The sequence below is a fragment of the Notechis scutatus genome, chromosome 15 (genome assembly GCF_049901735.1).
Source record: "Notechis scutatus isolate UNSWTSFEM ecotype Mainland chromosome 15, rNotScu1.2, whole genome shotgun sequence".
Taxonomy (NCBI): Eukaryota; Metazoa; Chordata; class Lepidosauria; order Squamata; family Elapidae; genus Notechis; species Notechis scutatus.
In genome coordinates, this window is record NC_142023.1 from 1,372,452 (window position 1) to 1,391,188 (window position 18,737).

Genomic DNA, 18,737 nt, shown 5'->3' on the forward strand with positions numbered 1-18,737 from the left:
TTTTTAGTTCTGGATCACCCTTTTATTTCAAGGGATTCTGAACCCAAACACAATCCAGAAAAATGATGGTTGACTAAACCTGAGGAGGGGAAAATATTTCTAGCAACTTATCAACCATTGGCATCGGTTAAAAAATGGCCTTTGCTGTTGAAAATACTGATTTTTGCAGCCACTCAAGGCTCTATGTTGATTGAAACTGGTTTCCAGTTTCTCTTAGTTAATGGATTTTTAAAAATGTAGCTGGTGAAAGCTGGTTTGTCTTGATTGAAGGTAAAAAACCCCACCCTATAAACTCCCATGCTGGTGCTTTTTTCCCTTGCCCCTCTGGCATATCAAGGGCCTTTCTAGAATTCTTAGGAAAAACGTTGGTTTGTGGGACCAAATGAGTGTGTCACTCACTTCCAAGCTGCAGCTGAACAAAACAAGGCTTGGAGAATGTGGCCCTTTGTTCCCAAGATGATCCTCAGAAGTGCCTTCCAAACCTAAGAAAGGCTTCTGGCTGGTGTAACACAGAAAACGCCAACGCCCTGCAGGGTTACTCCAGGACCCTCCTCAAGCAGCAGGATACAGGAAGAACGGCTTGTTGTCGAGCAGGGAGAAGCGGCACGCTGGGTGAATCTTGAGCCAACCCCCCGGGCTGCCCAGCTGTGTCCAGCCTCCAAAGAGCCCTTCGCTTTGGGGGTCCTGCTGAAGCCTCCCAACCCCAGCCTGGACTCAGAGGGGGAGCTGAAGGAGGCCTGGTCCACAAGCCCTTTTCACTTGCCTCAGAAGTCGGGGGTGCGTTGGGTCAGGAAACGGAACAGACGGTGCTGGATTTTTGGTTTTTCAGGGCTTGTTTTTTCTGAAGTTGCCTCGTGATCCGTCTCTTGATGCCAATCAAATAAAGTTCTCGATCAAACAGGCCTGCCGCCAGTGGGATGCTGTAGGTGAAGGGGACAAAGCATAAACCAGTGGTGAAAATTGAGCAGACAATCTGGGACCCATTCCAATAGTTGGGCCTCCCGATTCCTCATTTCATCTTTGCACAGCCTGGAAACACTAGCAGTACTTTGATTAAAATGACCCAAGTTTTTCCACCCCTTAATTGGGTCAGTAACCTTTCCACTCAATATGGGCCACTGTGCAACGGCACGGATGCCAACATAAAAATGGGCCTTTCTAAAAAAAAAAAAAAAAATGATCCCAAGACCGTATGAGACCTTTCTAGGTTTAGCTATTCCATGAGATTTGGAATAGCTACAAACACAGAGACTGTATTAGAGGTTAGCAGACCCACCCAATTGCATAGAATGGTGGGTTTTATATCCCTGTCTGTCCCGGATACCCGTCTGCCTTCTGGCGGGTCTCATTCTGACAGACAGTTTCATCCCAACACAGAGCCAAAGCCTCAAATCCTCCTCCGCTCCTGATCCGGGCGGCCCGAGGGAGAAAGGCTGCCAGCTGGCTTCATCGCCCAGCCTCTCAAGGCGTCGCAGTGCAGGAAACGTCGGGAGGAGGAAGCCTTCATTCAAAAGGCAGCACCCGCTGCTCCTTCTCAAGGATGGCCGTACTCACTTGTCCCTTCCGGGCCTGACTTTGACACGGAACAACCCATACACGGGGCGGTGATCGGAGGTTCTGATCCCAAAGCAGGCCGAGTACTTCACAGCCTGGATCTCATTCTGGTGGCGGCTTCGATGGATGACCCGGTCCTGGAGGAGAGACGGAAGATGAGCAGAGCAACCCCCCGGGAATCCTAACGGCTCCTGGGCAAACAGACCGGCCTGAGGCCTCCGGCGCAGAGGCCTTCCGGAAGGTGGGGCGGTGGAGAGCCTGACACAGGGGCAGGGGGACCGGGCCCTGGGCGCTGCAGAACCTGGAGCTGCCGTGGACGTGACTTTGGGCAAAGAGCTTTGAGGTCTCCCTCTGTGGCTTCTAAGGGAGGTGAGCTTAATTCGCCCTGTTCCTTCCCACTGCCTATCGATGGAGGCAGGCGAGGAGGAGGAGGAGGGGTGGGGTGGGGGGCAGCTTCCTTGGGATGCTTAAGGGAGCAATTCCGAGGTCCGAAGAGGCACCGTAAGGGAACGAACGCTTCAAGTGGCTTCGTGAATGTGTCCATGTTCTTCTCCTGACGCAATACTAGAGTCCCTTTAGAGGGGAGACTGAAGGAAGGAAGGAAGGAAGGAAGGAAGGAAGGAAGGAAGGAAGGAAGGAAGGAAGGAAGGAAGGAGACGAGTTTCTCACTCTCGCGCCCAAGGCCTTTAACCATTGGGCCACCTCAGCTCTTGCCTAAGGGAAAGGGTGACCCAAGCCAGCCTCCTCCTTTGTGTCATTCACCTGACCCTTTTTGGCCAGGCAGGCTTCTATGGCCAAAGGCTCTAGGCCAGGGCAGGCCAGCTTTCTGCACCAAGGGGGCTGTATATGGAGCAGCTGGGGGAGGCGGGGGGCCCCTTCCACTCTCCCTCTGATGCACCCAGCCTTCGGGGCAGGATGTTCTCTCGTCCCTCAAAACGGATTGTGGGGAGGGGAGGCATGGCTGGAGCCTTTTCGCCCATCACACCATCTTCTGGAGTCTGAGAGGGGCTGAGGCTTGGGGGGAAGGTATGTTTAATGGAGCAGACACACAACCAAGGGAGCCTCACATTTCATCCCCCTCCTCCTCCACTCTTAGCCAGCTCACTAAACAGCTGAGTGGCAAGCAGGGCAGGCGAAAGAAAGTCTGGGCTGCCTGTGGGAACTGGGTGCCCTTTTCTGCCGGAGGGGTTTGCCGGGGGTGGGTGGGTGGGGAGGAAGGCCTGTTTTTTTGCTGCCCCTCCCCCAAACCCGTACCGTATACGAAGGCGTCCTCTGCTTGGAGGTTGTGTCGTAGGTGTCCTGTCCAACGTCAAACTTGTAGGAAGGACGGAAGAAGATGGGGGCCTCTTGGAACCCCTTAAATATAGAACCTGTGCAAAGAGCAGATCAGGCAAGTCAAAGGTCTGAACCCCAAATCCCAGCCTTAAGGACGCCCCGGGATGCAGAGCCACCCTGCCCTGACGGGCCAGGGGCTGCTGTGAGCTGCCAAATGGAGGAAGTGAGAGCCAGAGTCTCGTGTGAAAGGCTTTGGTAACAAGGACCCAGGTCCAAGCCTCCCAGGCAGACCAAGAGGGAGCCAAGGTGGGGCTGGTTTGGAAGGCCTCTCCCCCCGCCCTCCCACTGGACTCCTGACAGGTCTCCAGTCTCACCTGCCAGGCTGTGGCTAAATCAAATGTGGGCGTAATCAACTGCGCGTGGCTCAACAGCCCACCCCCAACACCTGGGAACGAGCAAGAGGCAAAGGGGCCTGGCTAAGCCCCTTTCTCTGCCTGAGAAACGAAAGGACTTCTCAGCGTATGACAATAGGGACCAGAATCATTTGTCGTTAAATGGTGTATTCATGATGTGAGGCATTGTATGACTGTACCCAGTTTGATGGCTTTCACTGAGGTATTTAAGCAAACCCCGATGGGAATGAAGCAGTGAGGCCCCACGCCTGAGGCGCCACCCTCCCACTTGTAAGATGGGGGACTCCCTGTATACAAGCGTAATGCTTGCCAGGAAGGGCTCTGCCTTTCAGGTAGCAAAAGATCCGTGGGGTAGAACGTACAGGACACAGAAGAACAGAGTTAGAAGGGACCTTGGAGGTCTTCTAGTCCAACCCTCTGCTCAAGCAGGAGAACCTACACCATCTCAGACAAGTGGCTGTCAAGGCTCTTCTTGAACTATCCAGTGAGGGAGCACCTCCAACCTCTGGAGGGAAGCCGCCCCACTGATGAATGGTTCTCACTTTCAGGAAATTCTCCTTAATGCTAGATTGGATCTCTCTTTGTTAAGCTTCCATCTGTTGTCCCAAAGGGGCTTTATTTCCAAGAGGCAACTGGACTGTCTGGTTTTTCTTTGAAGAAGTTTCCCTTCTCATCCAAGAAGCTTCTTCAGCTCTGACTTCCTTGAGCGGACTTCCCACTATCACTTCTGGTCTTGTCCTCAGGTGTTTTGGAGAAGTTGGCCCCGCCTTCCTTGTGACAGCCTCTCAAATGTTGAAAGACTGCTATCCTGTCAGCCCTTCTCTTGGTTAAATGTTAAGACACTGCACGTTCCTGCAACAACTGTTCATCGTACGGTTTCACCTCCAGCCCCCTAATCATCTTTGCTGCTCTTCTCTGCACTCGCTCTACAATCTCTTCATAAATATCTAGATGCGGGGAACAGAAGGAGAGCTCAACAAATTTGCAGATACCAAATTAAGGGGGAAGGCTAACACTGAAAGATAGACTCAAGATTCAGAAGGATTTTGACAGATTTGAGCACCCTAGTTAACAAGAGATGTAGTTCAGTGTTAAGTACTGAGGGGGAGGGGAGAATCAGCATCATTGGTGTGGCCTGGGCCAACACTACTAACTGTGCAAAGCATCCAGGGGGACCACCGAGGCAGCACTGGGCTGCAGCTGCCAAAAAAGCCAAGGCAGCCCTGGACTGCATCATTAGAGGGATAGCATCCAAATCACCTGAAGTGACAGTACTGCTTATTATTAGTGGGGCCACACTTGGAATACTGCACCCAATTCTGGTAATCGCATTATTTTTTTAAAAAAAGATGCTAAGACTTGGGAAAGAGTGTGGAGAAGAGCACAAAGATGCTACCAGGAACAGTTCAGGGAAATGGGTTTATCTAGTCTAACGAAGAGAAGAATGAGGGGTGACAGGATACCTGCCTTCTGGCACAGGAGCACTTGCCAGAGAGAGAAGGGGGTCAACTGAGCTCCGGAGGGCAGAGTAAGACGCATGGGTGGAAGCTCATCAAAGAGAAAGCCAATCTGGAACGAAGGGGAAACTTCCTGACCATGAGAACAATGGCTTACTTCCAGGATTGATAGGTACTCCATCCCCACTGGAGGTTTTCAAGAAATGATTGGACAACCATTTGTCCAGGATGGTCATAAAATCTTCTGCGATGGGCGGGGGGTTGGACTAGAAGATCTCCAAGGGCCCTTCCAGCCCCGTGCTTCTATTTGGCTGTAATCAACTAGGATGCACAGGGGGGTTAATGACAAGGTACAATATTAAAAGTTTTTCCAATAGGCAACAACGGTTATCTATCCATCCCTCCGTCAATAAATAGTAATCCCTTAAAGGCAGGGGAAAGAAACCTAGGGAACCCTCATCACCTGACCAAGGTTCCTCGGAAGAGCTCTTTCTTTAGCATCTTCCCCCCAAAAAATAGAGAGGGAGCAAGCTTGACCCCCAGCAGGTCCTCCTACTGAAAGAACCTGCTCTGGACCTCACATCGCCCTTCGGGGAAGAGAGACTCTACCCAGGGCCTCTTCCAGGACAGCTGAGGTGGCTGGGTTCATTCTGTTTGGAGAAGACAGTTCTGCAGGTCATCGGGGCTCCAGAGGTCAAAACCAACCCTCTGAACTGCACTCAGCAACCAAGCAGGAGCTGCGAAGGGCATCAAAGGGGCCACTGCCTTCCTGAGAGGGAGGGGGGGGTGTCTTGAGAGGTCCAACACAAGGGTCACTGAGGAGGCAAGAGCTGTGGTGCTGAGACTGCAGGAAGGGGCACAATTGGCACCCAGCTGGAGCTTTGGGTTCTGTAGCTGTTATTGCACGGGTCGAGACATTTGGGGGCGGGTGTGTGTGTGTGTGTGTGAGGTGGCTCCTGCAAAAACACATGGTCAACCCTGAAGGTGGCCTGACCGAAGCCGTTTTGTCCGCTTCAGAGCTGCCCCACTGGAGCTGAGGGTCAGGGAGGGGGGAAATTGAGACAAGAGGGGTTTTTGTAGCCAAAACTTTCTCTTGGGAACCAAGGACATTCTCACCCCTGGTCAGAAGAAGGCGGAGGGATGCCACAGGTGACTGGATCGGACTGATTGCTTTGAGAAAGCAGGACATCTTTTACTTTTAATAAGGTGAAAACCGCAGGAGTTTTTCAGAGTCGGTTTTCACCAGGTATGTGCCAATATATTTCCAATATATTCCATTCCGTTGCCTTGGGGGTCTCTCTTGCAATGGATTTATTACTTGGAACCCTGACATTAAACCAACTCTTGACAGACATGGAAAATGGGAAGGGGCTCCTCACCACTCTGCATTTCCTTCAACAGCTGGTCATGCTGCAGCAGCACCGACACGTCCAGGTCCTGCCCATGGTTGAGGATCTCCTCTACGACCTCCCGGTTCTCATTCAGGCGGAAGTTGAAGTCTCCGAACCAGAAGACGTGGTCGAAGCGGCTCGTGACGTCGGCTGCAGAACCAAGCAAAGGAAGGGGGAAAGAGTGGAGAGAGGAAACTCATCCAAGAGAAGCAACCTGGAATTAAGGAGAAACTTCCTGACAAGTGAGGACAATTAACCAGGGGAACAGCTTGCCACCAGAAATCGTGGGCGCTCCGTCACTGGAGGTTTTTAAGAAGAGACTGGACAGGCACCTGTCTGAAATAGTATGGGTTCTCCTGCTCGAGCAGGGGGCTGGACTAGAAGACCTCCAAGGCCCCTTCCAGCTCCTATTCTAAAGAGGCTGCAGCAGTTAAGAGGAAGCCTTCCCCAACCACCTGCACCCGAGGTTGACCAAGGGGGCTTGAGGGTGAAATTCATTCCATTCAAAGCTTGCAAACAAAGCAACTGAAACTGAAACCACTTCAGGTCTGAACTCTGAATTTCTGGACAGAGTGTCCTCGACTTAGGACCACATTTGAGCCCAATGTTTCCATTGCTAAACCAGTTTTTGACTTTTGCTCCATTTTACGACCATTTTTGCTGCAGTTGTTACCTGAATCAGTGCAGCTGTTAAGTTAGCAATATGGTTATTGTGTGAATCTGGCTTCCCAGATCTTGCTTGTCAGAAGGGCACAAGAGGGGATCATGGGGGACATTGCAACCCGTCATAAATACGTGACAGTTGCCAAGCGTCTGAATTTTGATCATGTGACCATGTGACCTCTTTCATGCTGCTGTAATTTCAAACAGTCATTAAACAAATGGCTGCAAGTCAAGGTCTATCTAAATTCTGAATTTCTGTGTGACATTTTTTGAAACATAGGGACTATAATCTGCCACCATTTGCCTGCCCGAGTGCGAATCTCAGCAACTCTGAAAGGCTTGGATTTCAGTTCCCAGAATTCTTAGCAATGGCCTTGCTGGTTGGGGGATTCTGGGGTTAATATAGAATATGCTTTATTGGCCAAGTGTGATTGGACACACAAGGAATTTGTCTTCGGTGCGTAAGCTCTCAGTATCCATAAAAGATGTACGTGATAAACTATGATCATAGTCGTCATAAAAACACATTCATCGTAAACCATAAGATACAACACTTAGTGATAGTCATAGGATACTAAAGAAGCAATCAACATAAATCATACCGGGAAACTAAATAAAACAACATAAATTGTAAAGATACATGCAACAAAGTTACAGTCATAAGTAGAAAAGGAGATAGGAAATAGGAAGGATGAGAATAATAGTAACAGTAAATAGTGTGACAGTGTTGTGGGAATTAGTTTTGTTTAGCAGAGTGATGGAATGGGTGAAAAACTGTCATCACTAAATAAATCACTAAATAAAGCCCATCCATCTCAAAATTGCCCAAATTGGGAAACGCTGGCTGTTCCCTCTAAAATCTGATTTTATCGCTGGGACCCACATTTTGTGCTGGGGCCAAATTAGGGACTTTCCAGAACACAAACTTTCTTTCGGGGGGGCTTGATGATGATGGCGGTATTTATTTGACAGAGAAAGTTACACCCGCATATACGACAAACAGAGTGAAAGCAGCATTTTTCAAGTGCCAAATTACTCACAGGAACTAGACCGATAAGGGTTGGTATCTGGAATGTTTCTGGGCAGGGAAAGAGCCTGGATGGTTTTGTGGTAATCCAGGACCCTCTCGCTGACTTTGCCATCTCCAGCTGAAAGAAAAGAAGGCTGCTTAGGGCAGGTGCCAGTGGGAGAGAAAAAGACCCCCCCCAACACAGCAACTTCCACTGGAAGATTTCTCTCTCGGAAGGAGAGGAGAACCATGTTCCCAAGGCTGATTTCGATCCCCAGAAGGAGCAAAGCTCTGCAAATGGAACAAGCTGCGAGCTGTGCTGCTAACAGCTGGACCAAGAAAAGAGTCGGGATCGGAGTCCTAAAAAGTAGGCAAGATTCTTTTAGAACAAGGGTCTTCCAACTTGACCGCTTTAAGACTTGTGGACTTTAACTCCCAGAATTCCTGAGCTAACATGACTGGAGGAGGAATTCTGGGAGTTGAAGTCCACAAGTCTTAAAGCGGTCAAGTTGGAAGACCCCCGTTTCAGAACAATCTCCAACATTCACAACATAAGGCCAGAATTCTGAAGGTCAGGGAGAACAACGAGGACCACGGAGTCTAGTTAAGGGTCAAGGGTTAGCCCAGCTGTCAGGCCAAGATCCAGAGATCCACATTTTCCCCACTTTCTGGTGGGAAAGATCTTGGCTGGAGAAAGTGGGGAAGGCAAGGAAGGGAGCTGGAATTCTAAGGGTGCTGGATGCCTCATGGGCCTCAGGCCGAAGAGTGAACACAGGCTGGCAGGTTTCCTCTGCCCGCTCACCTTCGCCAGGACGGTAAAATCTTAACTCTCAAAGGAAACCACCTCATCAATGTGAGTTTCGTTTCCCCCCCCCCCTTCTGTTCACTTGTGTCCAATTCTTAGAGATTATCTGGACAAGTCCTTGCAGTTTTTGGCAAGGGACTCTTCCCCCCTCGCCCCCAAGAAAGACATTTCCTCCTTGCTAGACCTCACTGTCAGCCAGCTGCTTTTGTGCCAAGGCAGGACTATAGGACTCACCATCTCCCAGGTTTATATACTGGTGCCTTAACCACAACACCCAACGGGGTCTCTTTTTCAAGTACAAAAACACAAAATGTCCCCTGTATCAACTCTTTGGGTATGTCTTTTATGCTGTATGCACTATCTTGGAAGAGAGGGAGAAGCCGTTTATAAATGCATCATCCAAAAAGTGTTCCTTCCTTTGAGAAGGGAAACTCGTGGGGATTCAATCTCACCAGGGGTAGAAATCTCCGACTATCACGCAGGAGAATTCCCCCGAGAACCTTCGCAGGTCAGGAGATGAGCTGCTGCTGCTACATGATTTTGGGCTCCCCAAAGGCAGGAGAGGACGCCCCGATTTAAGCCTTGGGACCATCAAGGAAGGGAGGAATGTCTGGTGCTGCCCGTTTCTTTGACAACACAGCTTCCTAAGTTTCTGCAATAACTCTACATCTCTGCCTTACTTGCATCCAAGAGCATAAAGCAGGTAGTTCAACTGGCGTACCAGTTTACAGAGCTTTTTTTGGGGGGGGGAGAGACCCTATTCTGACTCCAGGGCAGGCACAAGGGGAACTTGGGGAGATACTCACAGGTAAAGTGGGAAGTGATGAAAAGGAAGGACGTGCCGAAGAACGTGAAGCAAATTCCCAGCGCACCTTTGGTTTTGAACTGAGACACGATGCGCGTCGTCACTGTGGCACATTCTACCTCTGTGGGAAGAGAGAAGCGGCACGGCCTGTCAACGAGTGCTCAGACCAGACCAGGGACAGAACAAAAAGGCAGCTCTTCTCCTTTTCACCTGGGGTGAAACATGCTGCAATTCAACGACGGGCTTCAGTTCCACGACAGGCTTTCTCCCCACCCAATTAAAAAAAAAAAAAAGGGCTGTCTGGTGAATGAGCAATAGCCCCCTGGTCGAAGTGGCTGAAAAGGCCATGCCTACCTGAGCAAAACCAGATGAGGTCCCTTCGCAAGAAGAAGGACAGGTAAAGGACCCCGTGAGCCGCTGCGTAAGACATGACGTACTGAGGGCCCAGCGTTGCCTGCAGGCGAACCTCCCACTCTCGCCTGCGGAAAGGAAGCAAAGCCAATTGGCCACTCAGGACCAGAGCAGCTGGGCGGTCAGCAGGCCCCATCCAAGCTCAGAAAGGACTCCTGTGGCCCGTCAGGCTGACCCAGGATCTCCCGGAGGCACCTCTTCCTTCACACCCGTTCCATGGGCTTGGGGCCCTCTGGCTGGCTCCCAGCTCCTTGCAGGGAACGGCCCACCTTCGCTCTTCTCCCAGACGCTGGCCTCTGGTCACGCCCACTGAAGCTTGTAGACAAATGAGGAGGAAAGAAGACTGAGATTGCCGATGGCCCCCTGGCAGCCTCCTCCCAAAGGAGGCCTTCGCCTATGAGACCCCTCACCCGGCTTTAGCAGAAAGTTCTGCCTCGTTGCAAAAGGGGAGAGGACTTGCAACAGCCTTAACCCGTGCAGAGTAACGATCCTACTTGTAGTGTGGTGATTCTCAGGAGGGAGGGAGGGAGGGAGGATACAGGAAAGGAGGAAGGATACAGGAAAGGAGGAAGGATACAGGAAGGAAGGAAAGGAAGGAAGGAAGGAAGGAAGGAAGGAAGGAAGGAAGGAAGGAAGGAAGGAAGGAAGGAAGGAAGGAAGGAAGGAAGGAAGGAAGGAAAGATGGATACAGGAAGGAAGGATAGGAGGAAGGAAAGATGGATACAGGAAGGAAGGATGGATGGATACAGGAAGTAAGGAAAGGAGGAAGGATACAGAAAGAAAGGAAGGAAGGAAAGATGGATACAGGAAGGAAGGAAGGATGGATGGATGCAGGAAGGAAGGAAAGGAGAAAGGAAGGAAAGGAAGGAAGAAAGGAGGGTCCCTCAGCTACAAAGTTGCTTGTTTCCATACCTATCTGGACATCCTTCTTGGATCCCTATCACGTACATGTCCTGGGCATAATCAGGCTCAGACGGAAACAGGAAGTCATCCAGCACCTCAGGGAGCTCCTGCAAGAAAAAAAGGACCTTTCCAACTGTAGATGAGCCCTCCAGGCGGATGGGCGGCCTCTACTGCCAACTGAAGAAGAAGAAATGATGCAGGGTATCAAATCCGTTTTTCTGCCTGCAGGATGCAAACACTTTTTCTGTTCACCTGGGTTGGAATGCAGAAAATGGACAAATGTGCCATTTTTTGATCTGTTCAGAAAATGACTTAATCCACATTATTTGGAGGATTAAGGCGACTCTGCTCCTCTTGCTATCCCATGCACTACTTGTGAAATAATGCACAACAAATACTTGTTTCAGGTACACCAGCTTTCTAACAAGGACAACTTCAAGTCCCATCTATAACGTGTCAAAAAGAAAAGAATCACACAAGGAGACACTCCCGTTTTCTTTAGTTTTCTCACTCGCAGCTCACCTTTAGAAAGCCGGACTGGCCCACCTGCTTCTTTCCACTGTTTTATTACATTTCCCAGAAAAAAAGTATTTGTGAAAGAAAAGCTGAAACGGATATTTAAAAAAACCCTCCATGCCTGGGAATGGAGGAGCTGCAAATGGATTTATGGATCCTAAAACGCTGGTTTGTCCCAACAGGTTGCACATACCCTCACTGAACATGCTTCCAAATGGTCTGCATTAAAAGATGAACGTTACATGCAAAATCAGAATCGCTGTCCAGAAAGATCTGCCGAGGGTAAAAGGGCAGGTGTGCAGCCACGTGTTTCCAGGGAGAAAAGTCCGTGTGAGCGGCCCAACCTGTCCATTCTGTAGGCCAAGCTGAGCCGAGTCTTGATTTTCCCTTCTGGGCTTCCCTGTGATTAGAGAAGGACAGTGACCCCCTCACTTCCTCACCTTCTGGCCCTGCATGTTCCAGGTGGCTACAAAGATGCCAATGTTGCGATCAGGAAAATACCGGTTCAGCTCTTCTGCTCCCAGGAGGGCACCACTAGCAAGAAGGCTGCCTTCCAAGTAGCTTCTGCAGAAAAGGATATTCTGTTGTGTTGCATTAAGACAATCTACAGGGTAGGCTTATAGGCTTGACTTACCTGTGGGAAGTCAACTAAGACTGAAAGCAGGGCTGAGAAGTCAAAGGCATAAGAGAGGAGGAGGAGGAGGTGAGACAGGCCTTTCTAGCTCCAAAGTTTCAGAGTGGCAAAGTTCTCCCCTGAAAAAAGCTCAGCTGGCATTGGGGTGGGTGGGGCTGGGAGAGAGACACAGAGCCTTCTTCAGTCCAGTGAGATGCAGCAGTTAGAATACTCAGGAGGACAAGCTCAAATCATGAAGCTAGCTAGGCGCTTGGTGGCCCAATCATTATCTCCACATTATCTCCCTGACAAGGCCGTTGCAAAATGAGCATGGAAGGGTATTCCAGTGCTGAAGTCCTTGCGAGGAAAAGAATAGTAATATTCTTTATTGGCCAAGCGTGATTGGACGCATGAGGAATTTGTCTCTGGTGTGTAAGACCCCAGTGTACATACAAGCAATAAGTGATAGAATCATAGGAGACCAATAGGAGAAGGTGAAAGGAAAGATGAGAAGGATAATAGTGATACAGTCCCACTACAAAGGTAAATATCCTTAGGCAAAGGGCAGTGCTGTGGGGATGAGCTGCTTGGCAGAGTGATGGCATTTGGGGCGGGGGACTGACTTTGTAATTAGTCATTTTGGTGTCCTGAGGGGAGGATACTGGGGTTTAACAAAAAGCAAAAAAGGCAACCAAGCTTGTGGGGAATAGGGCTGCTCTTAAAAACACCCAAGTGTGAAGTTGTGTTGGCTTCAAAGATCATGAACAGCCTTCTGGTTTGGGCCAGAAAAGTTTAGAAAAGAATTTTGCTAGAACAACATACTGCCACACACAGAGCTGTCCATTCTCCCTGTTATTAAACACTCACCAGGAATGGCTGGATTTCTCTGCTGCACTTTTTAAAGCCCTCCCAACAACTGCAAAGTAGGCTGGGTGGCTAGTCAGTATTTATTTCCCCATTCTCCCTACCTTTGGAATGAAGGAGGGTTTGGGGGAGGGGGACAACAAGAGAAGAGACACTGTGATGCAATCAGAATTATTCCATGATGAACAAGTTCTAACATATGCACAGCTCATTTCTGCTAGTTTTCTGTCTCAACCAGGGAGAGCTGTATGCACCTGAAGGACAAAACAGCCATTGAAATATGGTGCCCTCCTCTTATCAAGGAGCCTCTCTGGGACTTTGCCTCCATTTTAGAAAGGGACGTGCTGGTCAATCCCACAGCTAGTAGATCCTAGACAGGGAGGCTAGACTACAGAGCTCGGTGGTGTAACAGTCATTTTATAATGGATTTCTCCCTTCTCAAGATTAAAACAGTGCCCTATTCCTGATGAATATGAAACAGCATTCTCTTTCTCTGGAGTGCAAGGAAGATGAGCAAAACAGCAGCAGGGGCTTCCTGGTCACATGCTACCCTAGTCTTCTGTTGGAAACTCCAAGGCTGGAGATCCTTCTTTTTATGCCAGGGATCTAAGCAGCAGGGCAGAGGGTAGCCTGTGATTCAGCAAGCAGCACTATCTCTGCAGACAGATAACTTTCTAAAGGAAAATAAGCAAAACCTTACTATCTAAAAGTTACCAACTGAAAACTGACGGGGGTTTCCCAATGACATTACTGGAGGGGGTATTAGGTTGCTGCTGAAGCATCCTTCTAAGAACCTCCCCCCCCAAACACACACACACACACACTCACTTTTCCCAATCTGCATTCAGATTTCCTTACAGAAGAATTGGTCTTAAAAGAACTGCAAAAGCCACATCCATATTGGAGTGGGGGTGACTGCCGCCGTCATGGTCTCCCTGCCCCAAGATACACACCTGTTTCGCACATCTGTGACACGGATGGGGGCCAGCAGGCTGAAGGTGGATTTGGTGGAGGCAGCCAGGCAGTGTTCACAAGCCATTCCACGTCTCTGAAGCTGTGTGTCGCTCCAGCTGCTGCCTGCTCTTGGAAACCCCCTCCGAGGGCTGAACTTGTAGCCCGCGCAATCTGGGTCAATCCTATTAGTTGTCCTCAGAGAAGGAAAGGAGCCCTCAAGTTCCAGAGGAGGTGGAGGATGGGAGTCCACGACCTTGGACAACTTCCTGGGCAAAGCTGAAAAGCTGGGTCGGCTTTGGCTGAGGTGGGGACCCTCGGAGCCCGAGTTCAAGTCGTGCCGAGGCTGCAGGTGGTGGTGGTTGCCGCTGGAGGCGACTTCCTGCTTGGTGGGGCTCTCTCCCTGGAAAGAACCATTGGAGGAGCCCCCCTCAGTTGAATCCACCGAATTCCCTTGATTCATTCTGAAAGGCCGCCTCCTTCTCTGCCAGATCAGTTCGTCCAGAGACGACGTCCGCTCCAGCCTCGGTTTACGGGGAGGCTTTGGAGTGAATGACTTGAGCCCAGCTGGGGCTTGGGATCCTTCTAAATGCAGTCTGAAAGGATCGCTGGGAAAGGGCAGCTTGACTTCTGGTGGGTCCCCGGAGAGATGATCCCCACTACTGCCTGCCTCTTTCCGTGAAGAGCAGCCGTCCTCCTTTGGCTGCCGGATTTGGGGCCCATCGCTTGAGAGATGCTCCATTGTCTGCTAGGAGAATCCATTAGATGCACCAACTAGGAGGAAGTCACAGAATCGCTATTTCTCACTAGCCAAGTTTTCATCTCAGAGGAAAAACCTGAAGAGGAATATGAGAAAAAAATGGTCAGGGAAAGAACCCTAAAAGTGCTACCCAAGCTGGAGTGGCACTTTGTACTGTCCCCGGAAACGTTAATGATGGAGGTTAGCCAAGCCTTCTGCTTTAATTACAAAATTTTGAAACCACCCAATGGATCCACTCTCAAAAGATGCTTCTAGTATTAATGTTGGGTCATTCCCATTTTATAGATCAGAGGTTTATGAAACAGATCAGAATTGTAGGAAATTATGATTAGGGTAGATTCATCTCAAAGAATACTATTTATCCCACGATTTTAACTAGATGATGATGAAAATGCAAGGCACTGCTTCCATAATTTATACACACTCTTTAAAAGAGACTGTAGTTTATACCCAGCAAAGTATCAGATGTCAAGGCAGAGATATCAAAGTGGGAAAAATACATTTATGGTTGTAATCACAATTGCAACCATAAATGTTACTAATACACAATTGGTAATGGACCACCGGGGAACTACCAGAGGATTAGAAAAGAGCTGACATTGATTTCTATCTTCAAAAGAGGAAGGGAAATGGTTCCAGGAAACTATAGAATGGGAATACTACTTGGGAAAATGCTGGAAAAGACAATCAAACAATGAATCAGCCAATACCTAAAGGCAAGCAAAGTTATAATCTAAGGCCAACATGGGTTTGTCAAACCCAGATCACGTCAGACAAATCTTACTGCATTCTTTGACAAAGTGGCTAAATTAGACCACAGAAATGCTGTGGACATAATTTAATTGGATTTCAGTAAGGTATTTGATAAAGTAGACCACAACCTACTACTTTATAAGATAGAAAAAGGGTTAGACATTATCATCAGATGGATTCCTAAGTGGCTGACCAACCACACTCAATGTGTAGAGTCCTCAACTGAACTACGTCTACACGGAGGGAAGTATGCAATGGGTTACCCCAAGGTTCTTGTTTGGCCCAGTATTCTTCCATATCTTCATAAATGATTTAGATGAGGGGATAGAAGGGGAACTTATCAAATTTGCAGATGACACCAAGAAAGATCTTGAAAGACTTGAACACTGGGTCCCTTCTAACAAAATGAAATTCAACAGTGAGAACAGTAAGGATTTACAATTAGGCAAGTAAAATCAAGTGTACAGGTATAGAATAGGTAGAATCTGGCTCAACAGCAGTAACAGTAACTGTGAGAGTGATCCAGTTCTAGAAAACAACCATTTAAATATGAGCCAGCAGTATGTTGCAGTCATCAAAAAAGGCAATTAAAGAGGGATAGAATCAAGATCACATGAAGTGTTAGTACCACTTTATAAGTAGTAAGATCACACTTGAAATGCTGCATCCAGTTTTGGTCGCCATGCTATAAAAAAAGATGTTGAGACTGTAGTATCAATGCAGAGAATAGCAACAAAGATTATTAGGAGGCTGGCGGCTAAAACATATGAAGAACGGCTACAGGAATTGGGTATGACCAGTCTAGAGAAAAGAAGGACCAGGGGAGACAGGAAAGCCCTCTTCCAATTCTTGAGGGAGCTGCCACAGAGAGGAGGAGGGGCTCAACCGATTCTCCAAAGCACCAGAAGGCAGGACAAGAATCAATGAATGGAAACTCATCAAGGAGAGAAGAAATCTGGAATTAAGGAGAAACTTCCTAACAGGTAGAACAATTAATCTGTGGAACAGAAGTTGCAGGTGCTCCATCACTGGAGGTTTTCAAGAAGTGACTGGACAGCCGTTTGTCTGAAATGGTGTGTGTGTGTGGGAGGTTGGACTAGAAGACCTCCAAGGTTCCTTCCGATCCTGTTACTTTGTTAACACATTGTCTGGATCGACCCTTGGACCCCTATGGCAGCTCAACTACAGGAAAAGGACGAATTGTGTCTCCAAGACACGGGACGCAGATCCTCAACAACAGATCCTTTCCGCATTGTTGCAATTTGTCCTCAGCAATTTCAATCAAGCCCAATTGCAATGCAGGTGGTCCCTGACTTACAAACAGTTCATTTAGTGACCCGCTCAAAGTTACAACACAAAAGTGACTTATGCCCCCTTTTCACACTTAACGACTGTTGCAGTGGTCACACGATCAAGATTCAGGTGCTCGGCAACTGATTCCTATTTATGACGGTCACAGCATCCCGGTTTGTGGGGGGGGGAGGGGGGGCAATTCCCTTTTGCGACCTTCTGACAAGCCAAGTCAAGGGGGAAGCCGGATTCACTTTAACAACCGGTTTATTCAGTTAACAACTGCAGGGATTCACTTAACAACCCTGTTAGTAACGTTTGTTAGGGATAACATTGTTTACCCTAACTGGTTTGGGTAAAAAATAATAAATAAGTTATCATGGTTTGTTGGTTAAAGTGTGTGTAACTTTAACTACAAGAATGTAATTAAGGGTGTGGTTGTAAAAGCACCATAAAAGAAGCAAGTCAATTGCAGCTCTCTCTCTCTCTCTGGCTTAATGATCCCTAATTACTGGATGGATTGATGACTGCGTTTTTCCTTACTGGAACGGAGGAGAGAAAGGAGTGTTGATTTCTCAACGGAGAGAAGAGATAATACGGACTGATTTATTGTAAGTGAACTGACATTGGCTATTCAACACGGATTTTGCAAATTGAGTATCCCCGACTGGACTGACTGAAATGATACATGACTAATGGACCGTTTATTTTGACTATGCTATAATTCCTAATGGAATAAACTATATTTTTGATAGCACAAGCGTATCTGTTTTTTTACTGCGTGTTAACTAAAATACAAACTTATCTCACACATTTACCTGTCTGCCTATCTGACTACGCTACACATTCTGTTTAGTTTGTTTTCCTTAACACTCGTTGGGGAATTCAGGCTTAACAACGATGCCATTAACGACCGTAGCCAGACAGGTCGTAAAAATGGGGCCAAGCTCACTTGACAAGTGGCTCGCTGACCGACAGGAACTTTGGGCTCCACTGTGGCCATAAGTCGGGGACTGCCGGTGGTCCTCTCTCTGGGAGTCTTTTGCACCTTCTTCCAAAAATTGAGGGGGGGGGAGGTTGGGGGGGGAGAGATTATAGGAAGTGAAAGAGGAGCCCTAGATCAGGGGTGTCCAACCTTGGCCACTTTAAGACTTGTGGACTTCAACTCCCAGAATTCCTCAGCCAGCTTTGCTGGCTGAGGAATTCTGGGAGTTGAAGTCCACAAGTCTTAAAGTGGCCAAGGTTGGACACCCTGGAGACAAGCCTGGGGAGGTTTACAAGAGCCGCCCCCATAGCTAGCAAGTTGCCTGGGAAGGGGGGCCAAGGGGTCCCCGACTCTAGGCCCCTCCTTTCCTCCAAAGGTCCTTCCACCCCCAAAGGTCAAGTGGGGGGGGGGGAGCCACGCAAATCAACCCCCCCCCCCCTCCTCAGGATGAAGAGCCCCATCATCCACGGCATGCAAGGCGAGGATTCCTAAGGGGTTGTTTTCCTTGATTTCTGAGGGAAGGGGGGTGTGACCAAAATTCTAATCCTCAGTGAAACGGAATCAAAACGACCCCCCCCCGCCCCCCAAGGAAAGGAACGAAGGCGAAACAAGGGCGCCAAACGGAGGGGAAGAGCCCAACCCCAAAGCGAAACGACGGGACTGCCAGAAGCGGGAAGGCCGCGCCGCAGTCAGCCAGCCCCCTCACATTACGAGCCCCCGGGAGGCGGCCGGCCTACCTCGCCGCGCCGAGCCGACCCTCCTCACAGGAGTCGAGGCCGTGGCTCCGCCCACTCCAACGGCCGCCCCGCGCGCCGGTACGCTCGTGCGCACGCTCGCACTCCCGCCCCGGCCACTCAGCGCGTTGCCATGGCGCCCCCCACTGAGGGCGCTTCTTCCTTGCCGACGCCAACTCCGGATGCCGCGGCGAGCCGACCCTCCTCACAGGAGTCGAGGCCGTGGCTCCTCCCACTCCAACGGCCGCCCCGCGCGCCGGTACGCTCGTGCGCACGCTCGCACTCCCGCCCCGCCCCCTCAGCGCGTTGCCATGGCGCCCCCCCACTGAGGGGCGCTTCTTCCTTGCCGACGCCAACTCCGGATGGGCGGGGCAGGGGGAGGAGGAGGAGAAGGGAGGCGCTGCAGCTGTGAAGCCACGCCTGGGACCTTCCTCCTCCTTCTCTTCCCCCCACGGGCCTGGTTGGGTCCGCCCGACCCTCCCAACTGTGGGTTACACCCACAGCGAGACTCCTCGACTTACGACCACAACGGAGCCCAACATTTCTGCTGTTGAGTTTTGCCCCCATTTTAACCACCTTTCTCAC

The 18,737-nt window shown here is 49.5% G+C and overlaps 1 protein-coding gene across 6 annotated transcripts; it reads right to left on the reverse strand.

The window, feature by feature from the left end:
* INPP5E (inositol polyphosphate-5-phosphatase E) lies at positions 1-18,226 on the reverse strand. 6 transcript variants are annotated; one of them, XM_087944251.1, is made up of 11 exons: positions 18,156-18,226; positions 13,633-14,466; positions 11,643-11,766; positions 10,696-10,793; positions 9,727-9,851; positions 9,374-9,493; positions 7,794-7,901; positions 6,079-6,240; positions 2,809-2,924; positions 1,555-1,691; positions 1-920 (listed from the first exon to the last, which is right to left on the reverse strand). In XM_087944251.1, the coding sequence occupies exons 2-11, from the start codon at positions 14,370-14,372 to the stop codon at positions 788-790; spliced, it is 1,863 nt and encodes a 620-aa protein (XP_087800377.1). In that variant the 5' UTR covers positions 14,373-14,466; positions 18,156-18,226; the 3' UTR covers positions 1-787. The 6 variants fall into 6 exon arrangements, 4 of the variants coding, with proteins under 4 accessions (XP_087800377.1, XP_087800378.1, XP_087800379.1 ...); XM_087944252.1 differs by lacking the exon at positions 18,156-18,226 and adding an exon at positions 16,533-16,704; XM_087944253.1 differs by lacking the exon at positions 18,156-18,226 and adding an exon at positions 15,772-15,791.
* Between the last annotated feature and the right edge of the window lie 511 nt (positions 18,227-18,737).